This window comes from Laetiporus sulphureus (assembly GCF_001632365.1).
Source record: "Laetiporus sulphureus 93-53 unplaced genomic scaffold LAESUscaffold_20, whole genome shotgun sequence".
In the NCBI taxonomy this organism is placed as follows: Eukaryota; Fungi; Basidiomycota; class Agaricomycetes; order Polyporales; family Laetiporaceae; genus Laetiporus; species Laetiporus sulphureus.
The window spans coordinates 492494-511986 of record NW_024468529.1 but is presented as its reverse complement, the minus strand read 5'-3'; the positions used below and the strand labels follow the sequence as shown (position 1 = coordinate 511986).

At 42.3% G+C, this 19493-nt stretch overlaps 4 protein-coding genes across 4 annotated transcripts; all 4 read left to right on the top strand.

Annotated features, from left to right (window-relative positions):
• Positions 1-3251: 3251 nt before the first annotated feature.
• LAESUDRAFT_653207 (uncharacterized protein) lies at positions 3252-3527 on the top strand (the record flags this gene model as incomplete). The annotated part of the gene is made up of 1 exon (XM_040904403.1): positions 3252-3527. The coding sequence occupies one exon, from the start codon at positions 3252-3254 to the stop codon at positions 3525-3527; it is 276 nt and encodes a 91-aa protein (XP_040764314.1).
• A 78-nt stretch (positions 3528-3605) lies between these two features.
• On the top strand, positions 3606-3935 carry LAESUDRAFT_619852 (uncharacterized protein; the record flags this gene model as incomplete). The annotated part of the gene is made up of 1 exon (XM_040903259.1): positions 3606-3935. A coding segment is annotated over one exon (330 nt), but the record flags the coding sequence as incomplete, so codon positions are not given.
• A 197-nt stretch (positions 3936-4132) lies between these two features.
• On the top strand, positions 4133-4288 carry LAESUDRAFT_653512 (uncharacterized protein; the record flags this gene model as incomplete). The annotated part of the gene is made up of 1 exon (XM_040904427.1): positions 4133-4288. A coding segment is annotated over one exon (156 nt), but the record flags the coding sequence as incomplete, so codon positions are not given.
• Positions 4289-5825: 1537 nt separating this feature from the next.
• On the top strand, positions 5826-6198 carry LAESUDRAFT_759392 (uncharacterized protein; the record flags this gene model as incomplete). Its single annotated transcript, XM_040912592.1, has 2 exons — positions 5826-6035; positions 6115-6198. 2 exons carry the CDS (start codon positions 5826-5828, stop codon positions 6196-6198), a joined length of 294 nt encoding a protein of 97 aa, XP_040764311.1.
• Between the last annotated feature and the right edge of the window lie 13295 nt (positions 6199-19493).

Here is a 19493-nt window from a genome sequence, read left to right as displayed (position 1 = left end):
ATCCTTCTCACATGGCAGTGGTATGGGCAAGCAGGCTGTATGTTCGATGTTCAAATTATTAATCGAATGAGTCCTCGACACCATAGGTGATATCGCCCTCCAGTGACCCCATCTTGCTGAAGATATGTACATATTTCAGAAGTTCATTGGTCGATGAGGCTCAGCAGGCAAATGATGAGGTGTGAAAAGTTGGGCAGATTTCCCTGGCTGCCATCTGCATTTTTGTACTAAAAGTCATCTGCAGAAATGATTTATTTAATGACGTAGTGAACCAGGATACATCTGCATATTGCAACTTACCCTTCTCAAAACTGCCTAAGAATTTGCCTGTGGTTGCAAATGCATGACAAAGGTGTTTGCGATATGCTATCAACGTGATGGCCTCAAGTGTTTTTCCAACTCCAACTTCATCCATCACAAGCATGGGCAGACATGACAACATGTGCTGTGCCAAATGAACAATGGCAACCTTTAGTTCTGACTACAGATACTGACCATGTTCAGAAAATGGGTCCCAGCAATGATACCTTTCTGAAATAATGTCAGAATATTAAGTGTGTAGAGTAGGACCGGAATGAAAAACTAACTGCTATCAACAATAATCGACCAGTCACCAGGTCCAGAAAACTGTATAATGTGATATGAATGCATGTTGCTGATGTGCACATCACAGAATGAGTACATTGAAGAGAAGGAAACTCATCTTGAAGGCAGTGATCAGCAGCAAACAAATTTTGAAAAGCGCATGACATTTGAAGAGCCACATTCAAACTACAAGGTCTGAAAAATGGCATCAACAACCGCAGCCACAAAAGACAACAAAGAAAGCTCCATTAATGTGAGAACAAAACAAAACAGATTTATGATTGACTACTGACAATGGTGAAGTTGAGACCAAAATCTATTTGTAATATTCTGTCAAATTACGATTCCTGAGGTACGAAGGAAGAGTTTATGCGACACTGGGCACTTAGGGCATCTATGTGACTTTTTTGATACCCGTGGGACACTTAAGCAATGCATGGGAGAGTAGGCCATTACAAAGTGGTTTCATTTTCTGCCCCTGTCCTGAGGTTAGGAGAGGGCCCTTCCTTCAAAAGTTTCTTACTGTGTTACATTTTGTTCTTACTCAGATTTGTTATCTTTTGTAATGGGCATACAATCCGGAGTTTGAACATGCACGACGTGGCTGATCCAAACAGGTGCAAATATTCAGAGCCAATCACAGCACTGACTTTGCTAGAGTTAATGCCTCAAGGGCTGATGGCTTCAAAGCTGTTCAAACCATTGTATGCAATGGCTTGAAAGCGTTTCAAACCAAGGCATTCAATGGCTTCAAAGTGGTTTAAACCAAGGCATTCAATGGCTTCAAAGGGATTCAAACCAAGGCATTCAATGACTTCAAAGTGGTTCAAACCACAGTATTCCTTATTTTGTTATGTATCTCAGTATAGTGACTCAAACAATGATTGATTTAACATTTTCCAGACTCATTATAGTCTCTACTTGAGAAATAAGCAATAGATCTCCACATTCCACTGCTCTTCACTTTGGTTCCTTCATTCTGAGCATATAGAAACAAGAGCTATTGATGCAATTGAAGTTTTCCATCACCACAGTATATTGATCCATATTTCGACTTTTTTCAACTTTTGAACATACCAATAATGCATGGTAAATTACACATTGATGCTTCGCAATCAGAACTGCATGAAGGCCATTTTCTGGCTCAAAAAAGCGAAGATTTGAGGTCAAAGAATGTATGAAGATGTCAGCCACTCAAATTCTCATGCTTTAAGGTGCCACAATGTGCAAATAACATTATGACATTTGTGATCGTGCAACTAGCTAGTTGCACAAAAGCGCACATCATAGTTTATTGTTGTTTGTAAAACAACGGGAGTTGCGCTTTTTTAAAATTAAAAGCACATAAAACTGCACAGACCAGGAATTGAACTTTGGACTTTCAGGAGACTTATGTCCCACAGAGTACCAACCATTCTATCCACTAGATCACCTGCTGCTTATCATTAACACAGCCCAAATATAATATATAGTGATTAACTTGAGTTTCACTGTTTTTCTTCTATCTTCAGATTGGCTGTAGCTATATTCACTGCTAAAATAGTATTAGAAAGCCATACTTCTCAGCTTTCAAATGAGCATCTGTTAGCAGAATGCATATGTCTTTTTCTAAAGATATATGCAACTCTATCAGGTCAACTCATTTATACACTTTTGTCACCAACAAACTTTAAAACTCTAGTAGTTGGGTCATCAACCCTTTGCCTTAAACACTGCCTTAACCCATTCATGCATATTTTTGATCAAAATCTGATGCACAAACCTGTCAATACTCTTTCATTTCTTTTTCAATTGCTTTCACAATTCTGTAATCTCTTTAAGTGGCTCCTCATGCCTTGCTAATCTTTTTGTGAGATAACTTCAAGGATGATCCATGAAATTGAGCTGTGATAATTGATTATGCCATATCATTGTTTTAATAGTATTCTCTTTAAGTCAGCTAAGTCATGCTTGAGATTATTATCTTGATGAAACACCATCTCCTTCACTTTTGCTGCAATGCTTCAAGCCATTTTGAAGCTCATTTCTCAAAATGCTAACATAAGGTCAGATACATCATGCCATCAGTGTTAGAGGTATATCTCATTATAATGGAAAGCTCTTCTGAGGTCACCCTGAATATTTCAATGCAATTTAAAACGGCAGATATCTTGCAGTTTTGCCAAGATTCATGACATTCTGGGGGAGGGGATTGAATGCACAGGAAGGGTATCATGGTGCTTTAGGTGCAGTTATGCACATGTTCCATTATTGACGTTGGCACAAAAGCTGTCCAAGAATGCCCTTATATCCATATGTCGGGCACACCAGATCGACCTCGTATGAAGGAAGTCAGCCAGAGAACAACTACAAATGCTGCTCCTGCAACATCACTGCATGTCATGTCCTGAACTTGTTTCCGTCTTCAACTCTAAGTTGATCACGGTGAGTGCTGAACGGATGTGAAAAACCTGACTTCGTGTGCTGGAGCCCACGTGGAACTGCGAAGGCTGTCCTCCATCTCCTCTGAGAAAAGAGCTCCTAACTGAGACCATAGTGGTTTTTGTGAAGACGTCGAGAAGGAGAATTTTTTGGAATCTGCGTGCACAGTTTGTGGTCAATTGTGACGAAAAACAACTCTGATCAAGCTGTCAGATTGTGACATGGACCTAGCCATCTTAACGCCAATGGCATCTGTGATCATCAGAAAGGAGCAGAAAAGTGCAACAGATCTAATAACAGAGTTGAAAGGACTGGTCATTTTACCCAACTGTGATCAAGTTTGTATGGAATGTCTACAAGATCTCGAAAGAGGTTTGCTCCCAACAGATTCTCTTGCTAATGGACTTTGGATCGGTGAGATCCCTCCTGAACTGCAAGACCTAACATGGTGTGAGAAAATGCTTGTATCGAGGGTTAAGCACAACTACTGCATAATCCAGGTCAAGGTATCCGGTATGTGAAAAATGTGCGTCAACACCATATGCCATTCCATGCCAATGCCAAAGGTTTACCGAAGCTTGCCTCCTAGTCAGGAAGAACTCGATGAAGTACTCACATTCATATATATCAGCCCTTGCAAACCCACAGATAAAGAATTTGCCAGAACTCAATTTCTGGTAAGACGTAACAAGGTTGTGGAAGTGTTGGAGTGGCTGAAGCTAAACCATGAAGATTATGTAGACTTGAACATATCCTATGACAATCTCAATAGCTATTCGGAGAATGTCCCTCCGGTCATTATAGACTACCATGATGGTCATATGAACAAGGCTCCAGAAGCTACGGCCATAAATGACCTTGAAATGGATGAAGGTACCATTGATGGTCCCTGTTCATTCACCGTTCATGGTCTTACTGGGGATGTGTATGTCAATCTCCTCGATGACGATTATCAGTCGATAAGGGCAAAGGCTATTCATCAGTTCAAAAAAGCAAGGTTCTGGGTGTCGGCCAGCAATAAAATCCTCAAAGCTTATATCACAACCCTCAGCTGTATCCTTAGATGTTTCCCTAGTTATTCCCTTATGGCTTGAGAGGCCTGAACAATGTCTGTGGGTCTAGATGAGTGTCTGAGTCCAAAATGAAGCAACAACTGCTCATGTATCACGATAAGCGCTTTCAGCTCGAACCATATTTTCCTCTCGTCGCCTTTAATCATGAACAAATTAAAAATGCGACCACAGCTGGATACCTGTTGATCAAAAAAACAAAATTTTCATGAGATTGAGAACAGAATCATCAACCTGCCTTTGACTGCTTTGGAAAGTCTGATTACCCGACTCAGAAATGGCCCTGTAAAGCCTGAGACCAATGCTGAGAAGGAGTGTTTCAAGATCATAAATGACCTGGACCATATCACAGCTAAAGTATAAGGCTCTATGACAAATCTCAAATGTATGTGTAATGAAATATGGGTGCTCACATCGTATCTCGGTGCACCTTCCTGGTTCATTACCTTTGCATCTGCCAATATCAATCATCCCATCACCCTTTACTTTGCAGACACCAAACAAGACATCATACCAGAGTTTTGCACAGATAATGAGCGCTGGTGACTTATTGCATCTAATCCGGTCACTGGTGCTCAGTTTTTCAAATTTGTGGTGAAGCTGTTCATAAAACAAGTTCTAGATGTGAATCAGAACTGAAGAGGTACATATATACGGAGAGATGGCAGTGTACTATGGAACCATTGAACAGCAAGAATGCCTAACACTGCACATGCATATGATGATATCGATAAAAAATTGTCTAAGTCCTCAGCAGATCCAAGATAGAATCCTCAATCACAATTCAGATTTTCAGAGAGAGATCGTAGAATATCTTGAAAGCATATATGTTGGGGAATTTCATAACGGAACAATGGAAGACATCTGTCAGCACATCGAAAACTTGAATGCGCAGAAAGAACACGTACTCCCTACACTTACCCTGCCCAAACTGGTCCTGACACGCTGTATGGAAAAAAAACTACAATGACTGTCAGAAGTGTGCAACCTGGAAAAAGTGGTGGAAAGAACAGTCTCTTGAGGTGGATGAGCTCATCTATCTGTCCAATCATCACCAATGTCTCCACGGATGCAAAGATAACAAGTATGGAAGCTGCAAGGTTCGTTTTTCACGTACTACCTATACCGAAACCACAGTTGATCCTGAAACAGGGGCCCACAACATCAAAAAGGGTGAGGCTTGGATCAATACGCTCACTCCAATTGTTATATATCTTCTTCGATGCAACATGGACGTCATGAGTCTCATGTCAGGGACCACAATCAAATCTGTCATTGCTTATGTAACTGACTATATCACCAAGATGCCTCTAAAAACCCATGTAATGTTTGAAACCGTCTGCAAGGTATTTGATAGAAGTGAAAACCTAATCGCAGGGAATACAGAAAGGATGAATGTTACTGACAAAAATTGTTGATGCATTAATGGCCAGCGCAGAGATCGGAGGACCAATGGCCTGCTTGTATCTTCTGAAACACGAAGATCATTACACTAACTACACTTTTAATGTGTGCATGTGGAAAAGTTTCATGAAGCAGGTATGTACTGCTTGGGACGATGATAAGCCAACCAATAAAATGAAGATATTCACTGATCCTGAGCCTCCGGAAAAAGTGATATTGAGTCAAACTCGAGGAAAGTTTGTAGTGCTCTCTGCAGTAGATGATTACATATATAGACCTTCGATCTTCGAAGGAATGTGCCTGTATGATTGGATTCAATGAGTAAAGAAAGAGTCACGTAAGTTCATGAAAGACGTTTCTGCCCCTGAGTTGTCGTCAAAGATTATCCAACCTTTCATCGATGATGAGCAACAATGTCTACAGCCTGAAGATGAAGATGATGAGCTTCTGCTTCAGCCATCTTCCCACATAACTTCTATTCAGACAGAAAAGGATGAAGAAAGTGAAGGAGAGCTCATTCCAGCAAAAGAGGAGAATGAAGAAAGCTCTTCCGAGGTACACCATTATACAGATTCATCTAACAGTGATGATGAGCTATTGCTCACCTCAGAAAATGTAAAGACATTTCATGCAGATGAGCAAGCAGATATCGCAGACCATAAACTTCAACCTGCATGCTTTTTGCCGACCCACCCTCAATCTCAATCCAAGCAAGTAAGGTTTCTGCCAGAGGATGAGAGCATGATTTCTAATTTTGTTGATGGTGCATTGCCTCATAGAGACAGCGGCAATCGAGAGAAATACTGCATGACCATGTCAACTCTATTCAAGCCGTGGAGGTCAGGACACGACCTCAAACATGACCAGATAATGTCATGGAATGATCTTTTCGAGCAACATCAATTTACTGACAGACAGAGACAGATCATGGACTATGTGCACATTAGATATGAGTGTAATGATGACAGAGATAACTTCACAAAGCTGAGGAAAGCAGGAGCAAATGTTGGTGGAATGCCGTTTGACATGAACAATGATGATATCGATGCACTAGATCATGATTACAAAATACAACATGCTGCTGATGAGGTCACCACACACTACAATGTTTTTGGCAATATTTTTGAGTGGGATAACTTGGGAACCAAGGCTCAATTGCAGTTAATGCACATGATGCATGTGGAAAACATCATGCATACTTCTGGATAGATGGACAACCTTCCCGAAGGATGTGATGCCACTCAAGATCATTTTTCATCTACTGAATTTTGTGACAGAAAGGGTCATACTGCTTCAGAGTGGTGATCGCTTCTTGCTGAAAAAAAGAAGGAAATCATACAGTCTCGCACAGATCAAGCAGTTGCAAACAATGTTGTTGACAAGGCAACAGGAGCTGCAGTGAATAAATATGTAGATCTGGTCAAAGTGATTGACATGTCTTATCTCAAGAAGGGTTTCAAAGCGAAGGAGAAAAAAGGTCAAAAGCTCATTGATGATACTAAAACACTCTTCAAACTAAACAAAGAGCAGAAACGTGGGTTCAGAATGGTTGCCAAACATGCCACAGACCCCAGTGGAGAACAGCTAAAGATGTACCTTGGTGGTATGGCAGGAACTGGTAAATCTCAGGTCATAAAGGCATTGATCCATTTTTTCAATGAACGTAAAGAGGGTTACAGATTTCTCTGTGTTGCCCCAACTGGATCAGCCGCTGCCTTGATTGCTGGCTCAACATATCACTCTATCCTAGGAATGAGCAAGTACACTTCAGATTCTGCTGCCAGCCTCCTTCAAGTAAGAGTGCGTCTTCAGTGTATTGAGTACATTTTTTTTAGATGAGGTGTCAATGGTGGACTGCCACAGCTTGTACAAAATATGCTCTAGGATGTGCTCAGCTATCAAAAATGAAGGAAAGCCATTTGGAGGAATAAACATGATTTTTTAAGGAGACTTTGCACAGCTTCCCCCTGCAGGATCAGGACATTCATTGTTTTCCCATAAAGTCAGCTCAGTGCTGCACACCACCAGCAGTCACTATGAACAAGAATCATCCATAGGCAAAGCACTTTGGCACCAGTTCACAACTGCAGTAATCTTGAGAGAGAACATGAGACAAAGGCAGCAAACTCCTGATGATGCAAAAATGAGAAAGGCTTTGGAAAACTTAAGATACAAGTCCTGCACCCAGGCAGCCATACAACATTTGAAGGGACGTATAGCAGGTCATGCTGCAGATAGGCCAAAGTTAAATCAGCCCAGATTCAGAAATGTCTCCATCATCACCCCCTGGAATGCGTATCGAGACAAAATTAACGACCTTGGCTGTACACGCTTTGCCAGAGAGATAGGACAACAACTCATTACATTTTACTCTGAAGACAAGTGGAGATCAGATGCAGAGGAAAAGAGAAGAAAGGCAAAACATGCTACTGTAAATCCACAACGGTCATCCAATGTTATAGACCCTGAAACTCAGAGAGTCTTGTGGAATCTACCTCACGACTGTACAGATAACCATCCCGGAAAATTAACCCTATGCATAGGCATGCCAGTCATGATTAAGACCAATGAGGCTACTGAGTGTTGTGTGACCAATGGTGCAGAAGGCGTAGTGGCTGGGTGGAAGGTGAGATCTTTGGAGGATAACAAGCTGGCCCTAGACATCCTCTTTGTTCAACTAACCTCTGCTCCTACACCCATCAAGTTGGAAGGACTACCTGAAAATGTAGTCCCTATTAGTCACCAGCTAATGAAAATCACATGCATCATGCCCAATGATCGAACGGTCTTCATTGTAAGAGACCAAGTCACAGTTATACCCAATTTTGCTATGACCGACTTTGCCTCCCAAGGTCGCACAAGGCCTGACAATGTACGTGATCTCCAAAATTGCAAGTCTCATCAGTCCATATACACCTGTCTCTCTAGGGGCTCTACATATCAAGGAACCATAGTTGTCCAAGGCTTCGACGAGCATAAGTTGATGGGGGGCATCTCTGGTTCACTGAGACAAGAATTTAGAGACCTTGAACTTTTAGATGAAATCACAAACCTTCGATACAACAAAAAGTTGCCGGACATTGTCAAAGATGTAATCAGGAATGCTTTGATTGTTTCCTACAGAGCATGGAAAGGGACCATGCACAAGGCACTAAAGTGATCTAACGAAGATCCATATCCACTGGATGACCCAGAGCCTGACAGTCCCTGGCAGATGCTGGGCAAACCTTCCAAACATGTTGATGATGCACAAAAGGCCTCAGTGGCACAAAACAAACTGATGGAAATCAAACCTGTTTACGGATATGTGCCTGCAAAGGGAACAAAGGCTTTGCCCATGGTCAGCAATGACCAGGGTGGAAAAAAACAGGTGAAACGCAAGCGTGTCAGCGATGGAAAACACTTCAATGATGAAAATATAGGTCCACTTCACCCCTCTCCTTGTACTCAAGCCCTGTTGGTTTCATATGGGATGAGAACAACTACAGTTGTGCCTATGATAGCCTTTTCTCCATACTTTTCAAGGTCTTCAAAGATTGTCCAGATCAATGGAATGAATTGGTCAACAACCAGAATGACTTTCTCTGCAAGTTCACTAACATTTTTACCAAGGAACAGATAGGTCAATGTTCTATGGAAGATGCAAGAGACATTATCCATGCAAAATTACACATTGCAGACCCTGCGGCATTTTCAATCACTGGAAAAGATGGCACAGACATCTACAGCTTGTGTTCTGCTATGCTTCAGTCTTCATCTTCCAACATTACCATTCAACTTCATTGTCATCACTGCAATGCTGTCATCAATGCAGAAGACACTTCTATTGATTTATGGGACTGCAGTTTATCAATCTGGAGAGAGTCCTCTGTCAAGTTGGGTTCTTCAAAAAAAAAGAAAACTATCAGAATGGCTGCAAGCCCTTCTTCATGCCAAACTTGTCATGGAAGGCTGGTCAGAAGATATGTATTTGCTAACATCCCTAACTTCTTAGCATTCATAACAAATTAGAAGCAGATTCAACTAGATCCTGCTGTGTACATTGGAGAACAAGGTACAAAATTTCGCTTGTGTGGTATTATTTATTTTGATGAGTTTCATTTCACTGCCAGGATTGTTGACATCAATAATTGAACATGGTATAATGATGGAATTGTTGCAGGGAATACTTCAACTTTAGATGACCCTCTGAAAATGGCACACCCTACTCTTCTCAACAAAGCACATGGTAGATTTAGCTCTGTGGCAATCTACACTAAACTATTCTGAATACCTCTGATAATAAAAACATGGTCTGTTACACATGATCGCTTCTCAATAGTCTTCTTTGCCATAATACAATGTTCTGCTAAATACAGTGATAAAGAAGCTACATGCTAGTGCAGCATGCGCAAGGATACACAGCAAGCTGAGAACTTAGTAGGCAAGGCTACAAGACTCCCAGTTAAGGGGTCAAGTCTCTCAGTGGAGAAGTCACTATAGATTGTGGTGTAGCTACCTGGTATATATACATGTGGGTAAAGACCCCATATACCAGGTCTAGGACCTCTGGTATCTACAGGTGATGCAGTTTAAAGACTTGCTTCAGGTCAAAATGGTGGCGCTCAAAGCTGCCAAATGGTGCTTGCAGTTTAAAGACATGCACTAGGTCATTATACGATGCATGATGTATCGCAAAAAAGATACTCAACTGTTCGTGTACCACTCTGTGGTACTGATTTATCCAGGTCTTCAGTCTTCAGTCCCCCATGGACTTCGTGCTTCTGTGTTATAGCTGTCGAGTCAGGGATTAAGTCATGATAATCTTTGTTCTCGCTGAGACATGAACCTGTGCACTCGAGGGGGGTCGAGGCTAACCTTGGGTATAGTCAGGTGGTCTCTGGTGAACTTGGACATCATGGCTTAGCCCCTAAGCCACTTGAATGGGTGAAGTACCAAGTTCGAATCTCGACTAGTATATGATTTTTGAATCATGCAAAGTCATGTGCCATAGGGTGCTCAAAGCTGCACAGGTCTAAATGCTTTAGAAACAAAGAGTTTGTTACAAGGACGGTGCTTGCCCTTACTTCACTAAAGTATTTAGAAACAGGAAGTTTGTTTCAAGGACAGTGTCTGCCCGATTTGTCACAGTATATTTCACAAGATACTATGCAAAGTGAAGATGTTCGATTGAGTGAAGATTTTGTATGTGAGACTTGATTGAATATTTGAGCTAGTCAAGTGTCATGCACTTCTTCAGATTGATAACTCCACAATCTGGGTTGGCTTTATTGGTTTCTGAACCATTTAAGGAAAACAGTGGTTTATTGTGATGTAAGAACTAGTATGGATGCAATCTTGGTTGACTTTCACTAGGCTCGGTTACATTGTCTGTCTGCTTGCCTTCGCAGTATTATATGCTAATTTCCTGATTTAGAAATATCATGTCAAATGAATACAGACTTGCTGAGACAGTGGAGTTTGTCTACAGTAGGCTATCAAATGAGCTGGATATGGGTGACTGCCATAAATGTGATGCGATTTATTTGTCATGCTCAGGACTAAATGTCACATCAATCAATTGTAAGCTTTAACAGGCTAAAGCAGTATGTCATTCTGCTAGCCAAGCCTTGAAATATACTTGCATTATCATGTTTATCTGATGACAAAGCAGATACTCGCATAAAAAGACTAATGTGTTCACTATATTTATGGTAAGCTTGATGTGCTTGATAGCACACCCCCTATTCTATGATTGGGTTTGGGCTTTGTGAGGAGCACCCCCTAATCTGTGATTGGGTGTTTTCTTTTCCTCAAATATTATATTCAGTATATTACTGATTGTCACGGTGCATCATAGATCCTGCCAAAAGGCAAGGAAATGGCTGCAAGGTGCTAGCCGCACTCAGTAACCTGCACAAAAACCAAAATAAGGACCTGCCACAAGGGGGCTAGGTTAAAAAGGCATGCAGTGACATGCAGCCTACAAAAATGGGCTCAAAGGGCCCATAGCCTTACGTCACACAAAGAGGGGGTGAAGGCTTCTTAGGCTGCATGAAATAGATGAATGAATCTAAGGTCTTCCCTTAGATCCTCATGTGCTTATATACATGTAGTAGTGGACCCTGGGTACCCTAACCATGGTGTACTTACTGGGGTCCTGTCCTGTCTACATGTGAACATATTACCAAAACCAGTAATGGTTCTGGACTTTTGCTATAACAACTATCTATAAAGGCCATGGATACGCCAAGGTAGTCCTACTTTACCCAATGAGATAATTGCCTGAAGATGGTGCCACTATTTGAGTAGATGAAGTGGTGCTGCTTATTGAGTGGCCAATGGGGGTTCTGCCATAGCGCATATTCTAATATTGGTGCTACTATTTGGCAGCCATGTAGTTGGTGCTGCTATTGAGCAGCGAATTGAGTGCTTGCTAGCTTGATGGTCCAATGAGCACAGGTAAGCCTATTGTGGACCAAAAAGTTCCATTCTGGGCAAATGGCCTGGTGTCACGTGACCAATGCCTGATAACTTCTGAATAGGGCAAGTGGCCAGTGTCACATAACTGGGTGGCTGAATCATAGGTGCTTGGTGGTCATGTGGTAGACACAGTCATATCCACGATGTATGTGGTGGTATTGTGCTGTTTGTCTAAGTATCCACTTTGTGAGACCAATATGAAGGTTGGCGTCTAAATAACCACTTGTGGTTGCCGAATGATGACTTTATTGGTGCAAAAAGAAAGGTGCCACTTAATACTGTGACACTGATATACTATAAATATATTTGAGTTAACCTATGGTTCCTCATATCTATATCTCCTTCATATCACCCCCACATTGCACAAGTCGGGTTCATGAATATCATGATTGGTCAATGTCCTATCGTATGGTTCCTTCTTCATACTGTAATCTTTGTAGATTACTCAGAATATATTATTCCTTCAACATATAGCTGCATCTTCAATGATCACATCATTTTCAATATCTGTCAAAGCAACTGATGTTTCACTGTGGGCAACATTCTGTTCCTTTCAATAAATCTGATGAATGTCATGACAAACTGGTCAGGACCTCAGGAATCATTCCTGCCAGAAATGGCCCTCTTACACAAGTTATGAAGTCTTTGCCGTGGCCCATGGCGCATGCAGGTGAGAAGAGCATGCAGAAAATGCACCAATTATCAAACCATCCTGCTGAGTGCAGGAATGCATAAATGATGCTGCTGTGAGTTGAACGGCAGTCGCTTAGGATTCATTGAAATGCGTACATATTGCAAGATTGGATTTAGACATAGAAACTTGCACAGGACACGAAACACAATGTGAAATCGAACATAATCAGAGTGTTTCGTATCCTGGTCAGTGGTCAATACATAATGCATCCCAAGTGTCACGTAAAAATGAATAGACAAATTGGAGGACCATTTCACCACCCAATGCGTCCATGGCAGACAACACTGCTTGGAACATGGCAGGTTGGAGTGGGGACAGATGGTGGTAATAATCACTTCTGTATATGTAACACCCTTTTATCTCATCCAACAGGGTGAGAAGCACAGCATGCAATGTGGACCAAGTACACATAAAGACAGGGGTTCATGCCACATGGGTCCGATGAGGATAAGTGGACCATACTAGAATCTAGAAATGAAGCAGCGGAGAAGACACCAGAGGTGGAATGACGTACACATACATACATATCTAACAGGTGGATGCACATCGTGACTTCACGCATCTGAATGTTGCACCATTCCTGATAGCGGATATGCATCTGCTGTTTACGGCAGATCAAAATCAGACAAAGAAAGCATAGTCAGCGACAGCCAGGATGAGCAGTGCAACAAGGCCTATGATCAGCAGCGACTAATCCTAAATGATCGAGATGAGGAGTGAAAAGATGAGGACACCAGAGAAGTGAACAAAGACAAGAGCAGCGTGATCAGCATTCACTGATCACGTGACAATGTCAAGACTAGATTGCACCATGAACAGAATCGACTATTCATGACAGAGTGAGAGAAGATAGAGAGAGCACAAGCAGTGACATGCAAAAAAGATTATGATGACCATTACATCGCAGGATACCTGCACATGGATATAGCATTACCATTAGCATTACAAATGAATGCACGTGGATAAACTGTTACCATTGACGTTACAATGAGCGCCCTTGTATGTATTATGCATGTGACTAAAGGTTGGCATGTGCATTATGCATGTGACATCAATGACATTGGCAATATATAAGTTTCAGATTGACAATCTAAGGGCAAGAATGTGGATAACATTCAACGTCCTGACTAAGGTCGGACAATCAGAATAATAAGAGTGATTAACATGAAAGCCTTGTGGAAATCAACATCGACCATGTAAAGAGATTGGCGTAGCAGAAGGCACATGGAGAACCATGATGATGCAGCACAAGAACTCACCAGGTTCAGCTGTACACCAGTATGTCAACACCCTCCAATGTAAAAGTCAGCTGAGCGTAAATGTGCTCCGATTGCATAACTGACTCACAGCCAATGCATGACCCAACAGCACTCTACACACCCAGACAGATGAACGCTATAGGAAAACAGCACACAGGAGTGTAAAAAAAGAAGTGAAGAAGAGGATGATGATCACACAAGAAGGTCGAGACAAAACAGTGCCAGTAACAGAATCGGCTATTCATGGCAGAGAGCATAGTGAGAGACAGCCACAATGAGCAGGACACGAAGACCTCAGATCAGCAATCACTAATCCTAGGTGATTGAGATAAGGGGCTCAAATGAGGAGGCCAGGAAAAAAAAAACAAGGACAACAACAGCGTGATCAGCATCCACTCATCACTCCACAACATCAAGATGAAATAACACCATGAATAGAACACACTATTCATGGCAGATTGAAAGTATACATAGAGGACGGTCAGTGACAGTCAGGGTGAGCAGGACAAAAGATCTATAATCAGCAATGACTAATCCTAGAGAATCGAGACAAGGAGTGAAAAGATGACAATGTCTGAGAAGCCAATGAAGACAAGAGGAGCGTGATCAGTGTCGACTGATCATTCAACAAAGTCATGACAAAGCAGTGTCACAAACAGCATTCACTATTTGCGGCAGACCAAATTCAAGCAGAGAGCATCAGCAACAGCTGGGGTGAGCTGGGTAACAAGACCAAGGATCAGTGTTCACTAATCTTAGGCGATCCGGAACAGGATGTCAGAAAGGAGAAGCATGGACACAAATATGACAGCAGATAAAACACTGCAGCAAGTGGGTCAATTGTGATGAGAGCGACAAGGAGAGATGAGGGTGAGGGTTGCAGTTAAAGTGTGGGATAAACAAGTGCCAGACTTCCCATGTGCATGGCCCGGGTGCTACCATGCCACAGGTGATGAACTCACCATTATTTTGCTCACTGTTGGTGAACAGCGGTAGTGAGGTCCATGAAGGTTTCATGCAATATCGGGAAGCAAAGAAAGGAATGAAATGTGCGAATAATATACAAAACTCGGATGACAGGCATTTTCCACCCATCCTAGCTTGCTTTTACATGGTGTGCAGAAGATAACAGAATGGGTAAGCAACATGACAGTTGAATGATGATGCTACCATCAGCTCTGACAAAAACTGAGTCAGCACTGTGGAAAGAGAAGTACCTATAAATGACATGTACATCTGACTAAGTGTCACAGTGCCACTGTACAAGAGATCAAAAGACTATAAAAGGAATGGTCATGTGGAACGTGCTGCCCTGATCTCCCTGATCCCTAAAGTGGCTTAAGGGCCTAACACTTACTAGCTGTGTAGCAAGTGTATGGAAGTGTGATAGATATACATATGTGAGAGCCAGTAAGCTCAGTGGTCGCTACAGTGGTAGACGAGGAGAAACAATCTGAAGTTTTGTCCTCTACATGGCTGATCTTATATACTGTACATGTACAGGAGCCTGATTACCTAACCTTCATCGTACCACTACTACAAAATAGACAATTGGCTATCTACGTATCTAGGTGACTAAACTATATGTGGAACAATGTGGAACAATAAGTGGAAAGATCTATCCTAAACTAGAACAATAGGTGAGAAGATCGGTCTTCATCCATAACAATGGTGAGACGATCCATCCTATTGTGGTAACAGCTATACCTTGAGCTGATTGCCTAGATGATTCTAAACAACAGTCCTTGTTCCCTTTGTTCCCAAATGGGTGCCTTTACTGTATCCTGAAATAGACAGGTTCGACCGTATCATCTGCAGGTCTGGACCATAACATGTGATGTGGACTATCACCTGATCTCTATGCATCGTGTCTGTGGCTGAGTGGTGTGAGATATTGGTGAAGCACGTGATCTGTGGTGTAGGTAAAGTCACATGTGAACTTTGTGGTGAAAATCTGTGACACTATCCCCCTCAAGGCTCATTGTCTCAAGGAGCCAAAACCTTTATTTCCTTTTCTTGTTGCTCATAATGGTTGATAGCTTCTGGAGGGAAGCCCTTCAGCATAATACTCGAAAATTATCTGGGCTATCCTGTCTTCTGGCTTAACCAAAAATATGAAATCTGTTGTGTTAATCAATACGACCTTGAGTTCTCCAGTGTAATCTGGATCAATGACTTTAGCGCCCACGTCGATTCCTCGAGCAGCCAGTCCACTTCGTGGAGCTATTTGTGTGTAGGTGTGTTTAGGAGGGTTAATGGTGACTCCTGTTCCTACCACAGCTCGTGAATGTGAGGGGATTTCATGCATTTCTGCTGCATAAATATCCCATCCGGCTGCATCATTTGAGGATTTCTTGGGTGATTTGCCTAACCTAACCTTGTACATATTGTTTAACCATTACAGATATTCCTGGTCATCAATAATTCTGAGTGATGAGCTTCAATGTCTTGAACCTTCCTGGGTGTCTGGCTGGTAAAGTGTTGTGGTGGAGCTTTATTAGGTCAAGGTGTAGCTGTTGGTCTTTGGGAACATAAACCTTTCTGTGATGGAGCAGCAGTCCGTGCTCAAAGTTTCACTCTGTGAGGTTTTTCCCAAATTTGTGTTGTCCTGTAGTCAAAAGTGCATGATAATCTTTGATCATCATGTCATCTGTGAGTGCCTTCTTGATCCTTTCCAGTAGTTGAGCATCATCAACTTCAGATGCGTGAGCGGGTCATATCGCATTGATAGCGAAAAATTCAGGTTTTAACAGCATTTGGTTTGAATTGTCGCTGTCTACCCCCCTCTCATGGTCTGGCCTCCTAGACAGAGGATCGGCACATAGCATTGTCTTTCCAGGTCAGTGACTAAGTATAAAATTGAATTTTGTGAGGAATAATGCCCAGCGCACTTGGCACCAGGATAACTTCTGTGACTGGCAGAAGTATGTACAGTAAGGTTGAGATGGTCTGACCAAATCTCAATGGGTTCTGGGTGTCCTTCTAGATAGTGCTGGTGTTCTTCTAGTGCCCAAATAATTGCAAGCATCTCTTTGTCATAAATCTCGTAGTTTCTCTCATGTTCATTGAGTGATTTTGAGTAATATGTGACTGGATGCCATAGCTTGTCCTCTCCTAGTTGTTCGAGTACTGCACCAGTTGCGTAATCTGAAGAATTGGTTTTCAGACAATATGGTGCAGTGTCATTAGAGTGCTGTAGGATCAGGGCTGAGGTGAACACCGTTTTGAGTGCACTGAAGGCTTGGTCTTGCTCTTCCTTCCATTGCCAGAGTATGTCCTTACAGGTGAGAAGCATTAAAGGTCGTGTGAGTTTCACAAAGTCATTTATAAATTGCCTGTAGAAATTCGCGAATCCTAAAAAGGCCTGTACTTGTTTGACCTTAATAGGTGCTGGCCAGCCAATGACACCTTCGACTTTAGCAGGGTCCATCTGTACCGAGTTCTTGCTGATAATCATGCCAAGATACTTGATTGAGGACTGTTCAAAGAAGCATTTCTCCAGTTTGGCATATAAGTCATTGTCCTGGAGGCATTGTAAAACTGCTTTTATGAGTCATCAGTGTTCTTTGAGATCATCTGTAAAAATGAAGATGTTGTCTAAGTAGACTACCACCTTTCCAGTGCGAATTAAGTCCTCGAGGACTGTATTCATCATTGTTTGAAAGGTGCTAGGAACATGTGATGAAGGCAGCTTTTTCTTCATCTCCTTTCCTAATCCTTATGTTGTTGAAGCCCCATCTCAGATCAAGCTTCGTAAATATGCTAGCTTGTGAGAGTCTGTCGATGAGGTCCGAAAGGTACCATTGCTCTGCAGCGTCCGACCAATAGCCCAACCCATACCTGCTCATGCACAATTAACTTGGCATAGGCCACTACGAATGGAGCATGGGGCAATTGTTGGGGTTATCAGGACCTAATAAACATGAGCGACCAGACAACCCAGGCGTAAGTGACAGTTATCGAGCAACTCACCCGATGAGATATGGTACTGCTCAATGATTACATCAACTTCATTGTCAGTGAGCATGTAATCATACAGAGCAGCTGTGTGTGAATAACCTGTGAGAGAGCCAGTATGAGAATGAGCATAACAAGAAGGACTGTAGAGGTCTGCTTCCTGGAGCTCAAATTGATCTTTGGTGAGATGCCACAGTATACCACCTTTGAGTACAGCTTCTCTGGCATGCATGGACAAGAGGAGGTGGGAGCAATAGTAGACATAAGACTGATAATCCTCTGAAGTGGCATGCCAGTCTGAGGAGTGATGGAGGACATACACAGGAGGCAGCTGTGGCGAATGAGGGATCACATTGAGTGGTCAGGAAGATGGTGTAGAAATGGTATACCATTTTTCACAAGGCCGTGCACAACATCTTCAAGGGAAGGACCCCATTGCATGCAAACAACCTGAACTACATTGATGGTGCAGAAAAGAATGACGAACCAATGTCGCTTGGATGGAGGCAATTTTGTCTAAATGAAGTAGTGGGTTTTGAGACTTATGGCTTCAGAGTGCACCTCAATTCGTAGCTTAGAATCCACATTATCCATGAATGATGGATGGTCATGCTCCAGATTCCAAAGACCGACTTTATCACAGTTTCAGTCGATGAAAGTGATGAAATGACAAAACACCACATCGGCAGGAGGGAGGACAGCTGACACTGCACCATAATCAATAATTCAACAGCACGTCACCTCATCATAAATGTCCAGAACTGGAGAAGAATATGCAGCAGAAGGAACGAATCCATACCTGCAAAACAAGACTCTCATAATATCGAATGATAGATGAGTATCTTTGGTGGTTGGAGCAAAAATGGCAGGGCACATTTCACTGTAAGGATTGCTCAACTGAGGAAGCAATGGGGATGAAGGTGCTGCATAATCATTCCAAGGTGAGTCTGCAAGACCGAAGTCATATGATGGAAGCTGAGCATCATCATTGATGCTCGGTGATGAAATCGATTGGTAGGCTTGTGGGTTCATCAGAATGAACTTACGCCAGACTTCCTCGCAATCAAGGAAGTTTGACATGGGGAAGCCATATATGTCATTGGGATGCACAGAGCGGACAAGGGATGCACGAGAGAGGTCATCAGGAGTGGGCTGATGAATAGTGTGGATGGTGCAGCTGAAACTAAAATCAAATTCAGGGCAGACATCTCACATATTCTCTATATCGTTGAATATCCAATGATTGGAAGGGTAGCTTTGCAGCACCATTGGGATGACACAATACTCGACGAGAGAACGAATCCATTGTTGATGATGAAGGGACCAGTAAAACACATGAGGCAAGTAAGGACTGTTATAAAGCCACTTGCGAGTGTGCCGCCGTGTGGCATCCCAACAATTGTGTTGAGTAATGGTAGCAGTGGAACATATTGTTTGCTGATCCAGATATCACCTCCACAGGAATTGCTGCCATGTCTCACCACAAAGCTGGCCACTACCAGGTTCAGGATTGATGAGACCATCGTCCATGTCAGAGATGGAGCTTAGACCCGAACCAGCGACAAGTGGCAGGTCAGCATTGGCAACAGCACTTTGAACACTGGCTGGCGATGGATGCCAGTCCCGAAGCCACTTGAACCA